Genomic DNA, 12400 nt, shown 5'->3' with positions numbered 1-12400 from the left:
AGAGAAAGAGATTTCAAGACCGAATTGCGTTTTAATAACAGAGAAAGTGATAAGTTGTACAATGTTTTACCAATTCAAAGTCTTCTTTTCAATTCGAATCATGCTCACTTTATAATATTTTGGTATCTTTTTCAATTTTTTCTTCATTTTCTAATTTAGTAACGCGGTGTCATAGCAAATCTAATCATGTTTTCGATAGTCTTTGATAAACGTTGAAGTGGTGCCAAAACGTATATATTTCTCATATTTCATTGTTACTACAATGTCCTTTCTTTGCCCCTTGTATAATGTTTGTAGTGTTTTATCACGGTGTCCTTAATAATCATACCTTTTTAATAAGTTTCTATGTTAAGTATTTATCTGGATAAGTTTTAAGGTAGTGAGTGAGTTACTTTGATAGTGGTTTTGGTTACATGTTTATGATAATTACTTTAGATTACCGTAATTGTCTTACACACATTAATTATTAATACTCAATCTATTCAAATGATTCCTACCAAAGACAATACAAAATGGGACAGTTAGGTTAGGTTACTTCAGTTCTGTATTTACTTACTATCTCATATTTATAAGTGCGGTGCATTGCTTCGTTCGTGCTTTCGTTTTCTTTAAAGTGTAAAAAAATACAGTTCAACTCATTAAACATTTATTGATTTTTTGGAAATTTCAACTCCCTCGTTCCACTTCTGCGACTTACTTGTAGCGAAGATCACAAATAATATATTAGTAATTACGTACAAAAAAACGCATACGTAAAATATTATACGCCATTCTTCAGGGTTTGTCTGAAAATAGAAATTAATTATTTTACGACTAGTATTGTAATATAGTACATTTGATACTATAAAAAAAATGTGAGCCGTCACGGGACGCCTGGCAGATGTGAAACATCGACATTATTTTGTAAAAGTAATATGCAGAAAAGAACATATTGTGATAGGAACTAAAAATAAAAATATGTCATAATGATAAAATAAAATATTACGATTTTTTTCCAGATAACGATGACTATTTATTGAATTCGATTGCGCATGGCGACGCGTCGCCACACCGTACACATTACTGCATATAGACACGGCATGCGTCGCCACGCCAGAAATCGGTTTTACGTGCGGCTATAGATGTTTCACATCAAAATATTATTAGCATTAAAATGTAAGATTACTATTAAGCAAATTGGGCGCTTAGCAATAACTATATATACAACAATAGTCCAAATAAATAATAAAATCATTAATAATGAAAGTTAAAAAGTGGAAGTAAACTAAATATACATACTTCATCGTCTAATATGAACCCAGCGAAAAGAGGCGCAAATAATGATACGGTATTTGCGACAAAATTCGAAAATGCCATCAATGAACTTGAAAAGTTGTGTGCAAGGTCGAGGAACATAACCTGATGACAAATAAATTATGTTTATCATAATGGTAAATCCATATACCCAAATATATCACCCTGTTACAGTTACTTGATGACAGTGACAACCAGTAACCGTAAAAGAAACACAATAGATATGGTAATGGTAAGTTTTAAAAATATAAAAAAGTTGAAATATTTAATACTACTGTACTGAATATTTGTAAAAATTTAGAAGTTATAATTATATAGGTACATCATATTGATTTCGCGTTTAAGAAAACATTGTATTTCAGCTAATACTAAAATAAAATAAAATTTCACTAAAAACGTATCAGGCGAGATGTTAATAGGCAATACGAATCAAATGCTATTATGTCAAGTTATAATATAACTTACGATAAATCCGCTATAAAATCCAGCTTTTGTGGCAAACGTCAAACATAGAAGGACAAATGCCAACGTGACGTTACCAGCTGGAGTGTAAGATAAGCATAAAAGAAATATTGCCGGTCCGAAGAAACCTGTGAAATAAGCATTAATATTGGGAAATTAATCAACTATAAAAAGTAAATATAAAGTTAATAAGTGTAAATATTGAGACTAAATTTTAAACTGAAATACGAGTATATGCAATTAATTTTTGAATGAGAATAAGCTGAATTAAGAAAATAAATCTTACCAATAGAATTAAATATCTTTCGGCTCACAGTCATACTAACCCAACCATTCCTTATAAAATAATCCGAAACGAATCCGACGGGAAAGTTCATCATAAACATAATCAAATAAGGTAGGGCAGACATTACGCCATTCTGTAAAAGAAAAAAATGTTTTGACTTGAATTATATTCAGTGAAATATTCATTATGCTGACAGTATGAAGTTTATTTATATTACTTTTCACGTGTTGACAATATCTTTCTTTAAGATAAATGCTTTACTATTATCATTATTAAATCTGCTTTAAGATTACAAAATATTAACAGCACTTAACAAAGAAGATCTATTTTCTTAAAAAATATTTTTATTATCAGTTATAAAACTTACCGATTTGATGTCAACGTTAAGAACTTTGCTCATGTAAGTGGGTATCTCAGTTAGTAGCGTCCAGTAGCCCCAGGTGAAGCCAGTGTTGGTTATGACGGTGGCAATAAATGGAATTGACGTTAGAATTGCTTTCCAGGGTGTTCTTAGTCTCTGTTACAAAAGGGTATTCATGTACTCACTATACAAGTTACTTTGATGCAAATAATCCAATTACTAGAAAATTAATCTCTCAAACTATGTAATATTCATGACTATTTAAAAAAATATATTCTTTTGTTTTATTTTCCTTATTTATTATTTAGAATGGCTTAATTGTTATGTCCAATGAAATTGGCAGTATGTGAATATTGTATGATTATCTTGTAATAAAAATTTAGTCGACTATTTTTTACCACTAGTGTATTGAATTGATTTTTTTTGTCCTTAGCGTGCAAGAGGATGCCGAACTTTTGTGATTTTATCCTAATTTCGCATCCGCAATTCTCATACTTATATTAAAAGTAAATAATATGAAAATTATATTTAAAAATAATTACCTTATGTCCCCCAATTTGCCCCAAAGAACTTTGTATATGAAATCGTTCCTCGTCGCTTATTAATTTCGATATTTGTGGATTGTCGCTACCTACCAACAGGTATGCCACTACCCACACCAGTCCGACCACTCCGTTCACATAGAAAATTGCAGGCCAGCCCCAATACTCCGCTATGTACCCCGAAACAATAAGTTGAGCTCCTGTTCCAAACTGAGCACCTGATACATAGAAATACTTAAGTAAACATACGATAAAATATTATACTGTCGTGGTATTGTAAGGCTGTGAAGAATATTTCCGCAGACTAACGCCTGATTCCTTTAATTATTATCTACACGCGTGATGACATAAATTAGGTAAGAGGTTTATTAATTTTGGAATGTTACAATTTTTATTTAAGTTCTAGCTTTAACTAATAATGTTTTATTACTATATCAATGTCGCAGTTTTCATCTTTTGATTTTAGGTTAACTCTCAATCCATCAATCAATATTATCATAGGTTCAATTGATGAATGATAGGTTCAAAGATGATGATGTCGGTAATCATAAGTAGTCTTACATACCGCTAATAATGAAGCTGGCCATCTGACTTCTCTCGTTTACTGGGACCCACTTTCCGATCAAGTAGTGAAGCGCTGGGAACATCAATCCTTGAAGTAACCCTTGTATCAGACGGCAACCACAAACCACCATCCAACCACCCTGCAATCATATATAATTTTACGTAAGTTTTATGAGGTACTGATATTTTGTCATTAATTGTAATCCTTGTACTACCTTATATTTCAATTTTATTTAAATTTTATTCTCTCCATGGTCAATATTTCTTAGCATCAGAAAAAAATGAAGATCATACTATACTTACTTTTTTTTTTATTTCTCCTGTAACCATGTCTTGGTTACATTCCTATAATACCCTCATACCCTGATACATTTTCTGCGTACCGAAAATATGAAGGCCCAATATGAGTCATTAATTTCTCTTACTTACATAAATTGCAGCAACAGGCAATAGTAGTGACACTATAGAATTGACTCCAACACTCAAAATCATAAGATTCATTCCTCCAAACTTGGAAGCCAGCTCTCCAGACGCGCCTTGCAATATAACATAGCCCCACGCGAACGATGACAAGATTACACTCTGTCGCTGAATTGACCAATTGAAGTACTGAGGAATAAAATAAAACTTTATTAAAAATAAAATAAATAATCCTATCTAAGTAGTGTTGGGAATTATTTTTTAGGTCTTCCTCTATTTTTTTTAAGACCGTGCATACTAGTAGGGATAAGGTTTGTAGTCAGTAATCCTAACGCATTATTTGTTATATTTTCTTAATAAAGGTAGTATTATGGTAAAAACAAAAACCACATTGTTTAATCTGTCCAGCCATTTAGATCTTGGGCGCGCCAAATAATGCGCTTAAAAACATAGTTAAATAAAAATAATAATCAATTATCATAGCAACAACGAGCCAGTAAGCAAATCGTTTACTGCGTCTTAATAAATTGACGAAACGCAGAAAGATCCTTATCATTATAATTTTAGTAGTGAGGGGTTACAATAACTTTTTTCTTACATTTTCGTTATTGGGATCGGTCATGGCAACGATAGCGATGCTAATAGTAACTCTCCCGGTGAATGAGGTGGTCTGACCCAGAAATATCAACAGGACTTGAAGATGGCGCACCCCGAGCCATTGTTCTGTAGGTCAGTTTATACATTATTTTAAAATTAAACAATAATATTATGATACTAAAACAAGAAGAATGTATAGTCTGAATTACCTCCTGCTCCACATGCTATATTAGGGTAAGATTATAATTATAATTGCACAACATTGGCTTATATCATTGTCAATACTTTAACGTTTTTAAAACAGTTTAAAAGTAGAAGTTACGTGACTTGCACAATCAATTATACGTACTTCTATTATAATATAACTTACTGGATTTCGTCATTTTGTTTGTTTCTTCTTAACCACAAATTTAATGGTGAACTAATATTATGTTCTTTATATTAAATATACAAAAGAGAACTTTCGGGACATTTTAACAGCATTACAGTATAATGAATATTGTTGAAACTTCTACTTAAAATAAAATAAATTAAATTACTGACGTGTACAATGAACTTGACACTGAATTTTCAGCAGAAATATGAGATATCGCTTTTAGAAAAGAACTTTATATTCTTGAGTGGTATAGTTTATCTTTAGGATTTGATTATTTGAGAAATTACGTTGACATTGAAGTTTATCTTGATTTCTCTAGATAATTTTAACATATTCAAATAACGGTACCTTTTTTATGTACACTACTGCACGTGTAGTTGTTGATAATCTATTGTTAGCCTCTGTTTATATAAAAGAAGCAATAGCACTTAGTCTCTTTTAAGTACTTTTTTTATAATATAGGTGTAGCACAGGAGCATGCAGTCCGCCTGATGGTAAGTGGCTATTGCCGCCCATGGATATATGTAGTCAACCCCAGATAGGATTAAATATTCCTACCTGAGGTCGGCCACAGATGTGCCGCTACCCCTGAGGACTAAGCTGGAACGCTTTGGAAAAGTATGTCTCCCTTACCACACCCTTCAATACGGAACACAGCAGCGCCTAACACTGCTGTTATTAGGCAGAAATAAGTGGCTAGTGCCGTTCAGCCATCTGTAATGAACTAAAGCAAGAGTTTGCTGCTGAGAACTAAGTAAGATCTCCACGGTTAAGTACTCGTACTCGTATATCTGTTTGTTGGGTAAATAAGTTCTATCAAAAGTCAGTAACAGTACTTGATTTGTTTGGAATGGAAAGGCTTTCTTTAACACAACTGTATTCTACAGCACACTACTTCTGAAACCAGCCTTGAGGCATCGTTTATGCTAATTGTTTAGATTTAATAATGTTAGAAACCTGCTTAGAAACAGCTGAGATAGTCTTGACTTCATGCTTTCAATAGGAACTCCTGTCGTACTTGTAATTGGCTATAAATGACAAAGCTTCCGTGACCATTTCCCATCATAAGTATGTGATGATCGTTTTCAACCTTAATGTCCACTTTAATAAAATTTGTAACGTCTTCAAATCGGTGAAAAATAAGTTCAAAGAATCCAACCATATATAGATACAAGTGTAGCTACTATGAAGCCAGTAATAGTCGAAAATTTAAAGGAGCTAAAAAAAATGTAGTACATAACTGTTCTTTTTACACGTTTTATATTAGCTTCACTTGTATGTTTGTCAGTGAGTAACTCCGTTTTTCAGTAGAAAGAGATCAACATACATCCTAATAATTATGACGCTTTGTGGATATGTGAACAGCGGTATAAATAAAACAATAAATAATAATTAAAGAAACTAAAGAACTCGCTTTTGTAAGAAATTTAACTAAAAAATTAAAAAAAAAATAGTTTAAAAAAGTAAAGTACACCCGTTTATAGAAATCAAACCAAAAAATATAAAATAAACTTAGAAAAAAATTAATGGACAATTGTATTAACAACAAATAAAGATATATTTTATTGTAAATAAAGCGTGAGAGTTCATTATGTGGCTCTAGATATCCATTAGATATTCTTGGATCTCAAAATTATGAATTTAAATTTCAGTTTTGACCAGAGTGTGACCTATAATGCCTTTGATATGCGTGTGTCTGTATGAAAATCCTGATTTATTAAGTTAATCATATTCTTAGTGTTTACTACTGTTTTATAATAGAAATAAATATAGTTTAAAAAACTAAAAATTACGCTATAACAGTATTGACAATAATTACTAAAAAGCAATAATTCTTACAATCTAATAACTTTGCAATGAACTTCTTCTGAAAATCTTTAACCCTGAGGATATTGATAAGGACAATGGTACAAAATTATTAAAATCGTGTATTGTCATCAGTTTTTGATAATTGTTTAAAATTTTCGATTAAATTGAACGTTCAAAGTGAATAGAAATTAGGTTCAAACATTCCGTTAAATAGTTACATAAAAATAAATAAACTTTATTGTTTAAAAAATATTTATTGAACTTTGGGAATCACTTCAGATCCTTCGTTCCACTTCTGTCGTTTGCTCGTTCCAAAGATCACGAAGAACAGATTCGTGAAAATGTACGTCAGTGCCGTTATGTAGAATACAATACGCCATTCTTTTGGATTTGTCTGAAAATAAAACATTAATTTACATAATATATAAAATTAAAATCAGATAGATCACTCATATAGACGTAGGAACAAAAAAGAATTATTATAATTATTTATCAATCTTTCTCCTTCCACTGCTGAAGACAAACATCTAATTGTGTTATAACACTTAGTTCCCTACAGACGTCATAGCCACTTTAGCTTTTTCAACGTCAGTCGATTGAACTAATAATGCATGAAATATAATAAAATTAGAAGATAAAAGTTGTACATACTTCATCTTCTAATATGAAACCAACGGCAAGAGGAGCAAACAGTCCAATGACGTTTGAAATGAAAGTAGACACCGCCATCAACGTGCTAGCAAAGTTTGGTGCCATATCGAGGTGAACTAGCTGAAAACAAACAAAATCCTTGATAAAAAACTAAAAAATGTACCTACGTGAAATAACGAAAAATTCTATTTTATATATTTCTAGTCCTAAGACCTGTTGATAGAGGGGATTTCACTGCAATAACAAATAATTGACTACTCCAGAGGACCTGTCTTTATTTTTTTTTTTATAATATAGGAGTAGCAGATGAGCATGTAGTCCATCTGATGGTAAGTGGCTAATTTCGCCCATGGACATCTGTAATCAACTCCTAATAACATAATTATCCTACCTAAGGTCGGCCACAGGTGCGTGGCTACAACTGAGGACTAAGCTGGAAAGCCTCTGAAAAGTATATCTCCCTGACCACACCCTTCAAACCAGAACACAGCGGTTCGGAACACAACCAGTTTCATTTGGCTGCTATTTTACTTATTTTTGATAACAATATGAAACTTACAATGTACCCATTGTAGAAGCCGGCATGGAGGGCAAGAGCAGCAACCAATACGAGAAGAGCAGCAGTGACATGTCCAGCTGGCACATAGGACAGGCATATCAAGCCGAAAGCTGGTCCACAAAAACCTGGAATAAAATATCATTTTCGCTGTACATAAAAAGTTGTAAATAATTAGAAAAATATTTGCAATATTATTGTTAATAATAGGGTGATATTTTGGCTCACATGGTAATTGTTATACTTGGAACACAAAATTTAGTTAAAAATATTTTAGAAGCTAGTGAGGTCATCAACAGCGGATATTTATTTTCAGCGAGGAACTAAATATTTTCAGGCAAAATTAAAGTTATACATATTTATATAAAACCCACAATTTGTAATAACTTACCGACAGTATTAGCAATCTTTCTACACGTTGTAACACTAACCCATTTCTTTTTTATAGCATAGTCTGAAGTGAATCCCACAGGAAAATTCATGAGAAACATCGTTATGTATGGAAGGGCAGACATAACACCATTCTGTCAAATGTTTATTAAAATTATTAGCTTAGTTATTTAATTAATTTTATTTGTTATAAGATCTTTGATGCTATTAGTATAAAATTTATTAGTTTTAGTAATCCAACAAGTACGTACTTACTTACCGATTTTATATTTACTTCAAGAATATTGCTCATGTAAGTTGGAATTTCAGTAAGTAACGTCCAAAATCCCCAATTACTACCAATATTCGCTACGACGACCGAAATAAATGGCAACGATGTAAATATTGATTTCCATGGCGTTTTCATTCTCTGAAAATGAAAAGTTACTAAAATTAAGTATTAATATGTACTTAACTGAGGCAGTATTGATAGGTATCTTAATTATCTTATTTATGTTCATAAACATTATTTAAATAATCAATGAATATATGTATAGTCTACGTGATAGTAATGGTAGTCCAAAATGATTCTGTCACCTTTAAAACATTTTCATTAGATTCAAAACTGCCCAAAACTAACATAATTAAGTATAAATGAAGACAATAATGAATACTTATAATTTTAAAGGACTCGCAGTGGATTTCATGCTCATTTGCTTTTGGAACGACTAATTGATAATGACATTAATTACAAGCCCCAGATGTCAAGGAATAATTGGTATTAATTAGCGATCCCAATTAGGAACAGAATCACGCAGTCATATACAGAGACGAAAGAAACGAAATAATATCGGATGCAGAAGACAACATGATCTTAAGAACGTAACACTGCAGAATAAACTGAGAATATATGGGAAAAGGTGGTAATGATAATCGAATCATAACTTGCAACAATAACATACCTTATGTCCTCCAATTTGCCCTAAAGAAGTTTGAATGTATAAACGTTCTTCTGGACTGATCATCTTCGAGGCTTGTGGAGTATCACTGCCTATTATCAAATAGACGATTGTCCAAATTATTCCAACGACTCCATTAAGGTAGAAAATTACTGGCCAACCCCAGTAATCCGCTATGTAGCCAGATACTATTAGCTGCCCGGCTGTTCCAAATTGACCCCCTGTTGATAACATCAAAATGGAAAAAATGGTTACTGTTAGATATGTAGCAAACAGGGTTAGTGGATATGATTTTAAGTACAAAGTACTAAGTAGATAAGTACTACTTAAATGATAGAACATCACAGATGCTCTTAAATCTCTAAGGATTATGTGGGGCTTCTTAAAATAAATTCATCATCGTATCATTGGAACCATAGTATGTGTGGCAGGCGAACTATATCGTATTTTCCTTTTATTTTTCCAACGATGCTGCTGTTTAGAAAAATATAGACGTTCAGGCTCACCAGCGAAAATGAAGCTAGACATTCGGCCTTTTTCCTCCAGAGGGACCCACTTGCTGATTAAGTAATGCATCGATGGAAATATGGCTCCTTGCGTAAAACCCTGGATTCCACGGCAAATGCAAACCATTATCCAACCGCCCTTAAAATATAAAGTATTTCAAATTTTACAAGAAATTATATTGATTACTGTCAGAAATAATATATGGTTTAAGGAAATAAAGATTGTATTACTAAAAATTCCTACATATATAGTTAGGGTTTATTGTATTCTTGGAGACACAAAACCAAATCAAAATTTTGATGTAGAAAAATACTCACATACTTTGCCGAAACAGGCAGTAGCAATGACATGATAGAATTACATCCTATGGCTATTGTTACAAGGGTCATGCCACCGAATTTTGAAGCTAGCTCGCCAGAATAACCCTGTAATATGATGTACCCCCAAGTGAACGATGACAGTATCACACTCTGTCGCTGAATCGACCAGTCGAAGGACTGAAACAGAAGAAATAAAATTAAATGCTCGTAAAACTTCATTATAACGTTAGTATAAGGGCGGTAACGTACGATAGACTGCTACTAATTATAGCGGCTGGTTGTTGGTCAGCTCTCAGCCAGCGGCTGTGCTGTCGATCGTACCTATATTAGAATCGTAATGGTTAAATTTCTTTCGATGCGATTGAGTGGTCATTGCAACATATTTAACATGCGTGAATACGAATAAAAGATCAATAAGACTCAGTTGTATTGCAATGTAGTCTTATTCTGCCTTCTTGCCTCGATTTTGGCCTGATTGTAAAATTTCGGCCTTCGGCTTCATCAAACTAGGAATAATTATATTTTAGCAGGATATGCTTACATACTTACATTATCAGAATATTGGTCAGTCATAGCGACTATAGCGAGACTCATTATGACCCGGACGCAAAATGCCAGCATGAAGCCAAAAAACAACATTACGATTTGGATGTAACGAACAGGAACACATGTCTCTGTAAAATTGCAAATTCAAGATTGTAGTACATACGAGACGAATATTTGTATACCAATCCATCCATCCATCCTTCAGCCTTTAATAGTCCACTGCTGGTCATAGGCCTCCCCTAATCTGCGCCACTCCGACCGGTCTTGAGCGGTCTGAATACAGCGGTTACCCGCTGTCTGGTTCAGGTCATCAGTCCACCTGGTCGGGGGGCGTCCTGTACTCCCTTTGTATACCAATAAGTTAGGATATATTTTAAATATGTGAAGCTGAACTTATTCCAATTGCGCGTTTCTAAAGCTAAACTGTTCGACTTTCAATAAGACTCATTTCCTTTATGGCGATAAATTACTCGTATCTTAACCAAGTAATCATTAGTTGTAACAAGTTTATTTTTCTTCGCGTGTAAGTAATAAAATATTAAGTTTAAAAAGAAACGATTGTACAAAAACGCTTTATCACGCACTAAAAATATTAAAATGAGCAATTTTACTATTACGTCTTTCTTACTTAAAATGGGACCTAAAATCTTACAGTACAATACAAGATTTAGTGTATTTACTTGTTACTGTCATCGCGAATAGGACAGCTGATATGGATTGTTGGATCTGTTATCTTACATTTAGCAAACGTACCTAATCTTAAAGAAAAATCTATTTTTATCGACACCTGATACAAACAATGTATCTCTTATCTCACATTTTAATTTTATGTACACGATTATCTTTGTTATTTACTTTTTCTCGTTGCTTATTAACTTTGTACATCTTCTTGTGCATTGCTAGCTCTCATAGATATACTACTAATACAGACGTAGATGAGTCATACACGTTCGAATTTTGGCACATGATTTTTGGGTTAATTGGCATATGACAAATTAGTCATGGGCCGCGGGCCTCTCAGAATGGTCGTGTCTATGTCAAAGTTTCTATGTTGAAAAAAATGTCGTCTTATGTCATGAGATTTTGCACAAACTACAGCGGAAAAATCACCCAAGGTGGTGGAATCACTTATCATTCGTAAATATTTCAATTTCAAGAAGTTACTATCGATTTTTGAATAATTCAAATTAAATTTAACGTAAATAAATGTCATAAAAAGATGGGCAAATTACTAAGTGTAAAAGGGAAGCGTTATGAATTATGCGTATCCATGTGTCATAGATTAAATTAACAGATGGCTTCTGGACCATCTGTTAATTTAATCTTTTGGTTGGTTTATATTATTGGTGTATGTATCGTAAGAAACTACACAAATTATTTACTAATTTGAAAGTTATATTTATTAATTTAATGTTTAAGTCGATATTTTTTCTAATACTGTTTCTGTGATGTGTTTATATTTTTGTGTATGTTTTAGGTTCCCATTACATGAAATAGGGCGACTAAAGTGGTTGGACATTGTTCGCAAGCAACGAAGGGAAGACGATTCGTATCCAAATTATTGGAGTCGGACTTGCTCTGAACATATCATGGACGATGATAATTAAATCTTACAAAACCAAAGATTTTTTTTTATTTTGCCTGCATCCAAAAATCATACTAGTAGTTAGTCATAAAACACTCTTGAATCCCTCCCTTCTCCATTCCATGCAACATTCACGCAGAGACACGCACTGAATTACGCATTTCTCCCTTAATACTCATACCATATTAAATTTATTC

At 32.7% G+C, this 12400-nt stretch overlaps 2 protein-coding genes across 2 annotated transcripts; both read right to left on the bottom strand.

The window, feature by feature from the left end:
• Window positions 1-1796: 1796 nt before the first annotated feature.
• Window positions 1797-4908, bottom strand: LOC140757097 (putative inorganic phosphate cotransporter). Its single transcript, XM_073092632.1, has 7 exons — window positions 4896-4908; window positions 4527-4651; window positions 3938-4117; window positions 3510-3648; window positions 2945-3162; window positions 2409-2558; window positions 1797-1883 (listed from the first exon to the last, which is right to left on the bottom strand). The coding sequence occupies exons 1-7, from the start codon at window positions 4906-4908 to the stop codon at window positions 1797-1799; spliced, it is 912 nt and encodes a 303-aa protein (XP_072948733.1).
• A 2055-nt stretch (window positions 4909-6963) lies between these two features.
• LOC140757089 (putative inorganic phosphate cotransporter) lies at window positions 6964-10169 on the bottom strand. Its single transcript, XM_073092626.1, has 8 exons — window positions 10074-10169; window positions 9752-9890; window positions 9249-9466; window positions 8567-8716; window positions 8309-8441; window positions 7921-8045; window positions 7362-7481; window positions 6964-7104 (listed from the first exon to the last, which is right to left on the bottom strand). Exons 2-8 carry the CDS (start codon window positions 9876-9878, stop codon window positions 6964-6966), a joined length of 1014 nt encoding a protein of 337 aa, XP_072948727.1. The 5' UTR covers window positions 9879-9890; window positions 10074-10169.
• Between the last annotated feature and the right edge of the window lie 2231 nt (window positions 10170-12400).

Source organism: Epargyreus clarus, unplaced genomic scaffold (assembly GCF_041222505.1).
Source record: "Epargyreus clarus isolate Ecla_fem2 unplaced genomic scaffold, WU_Ecla_fem_2.2 ptg000004l, whole genome shotgun sequence".
NCBI lineage: Eukaryota > Metazoa > Arthropoda > Insecta > Lepidoptera > Hesperiidae > Epargyreus > Epargyreus clarus.
The sequence above is the reverse complement of the archived record's forward strand: the minus strand, read 5'-3'. Positions and strand labels throughout refer to the sequence as shown.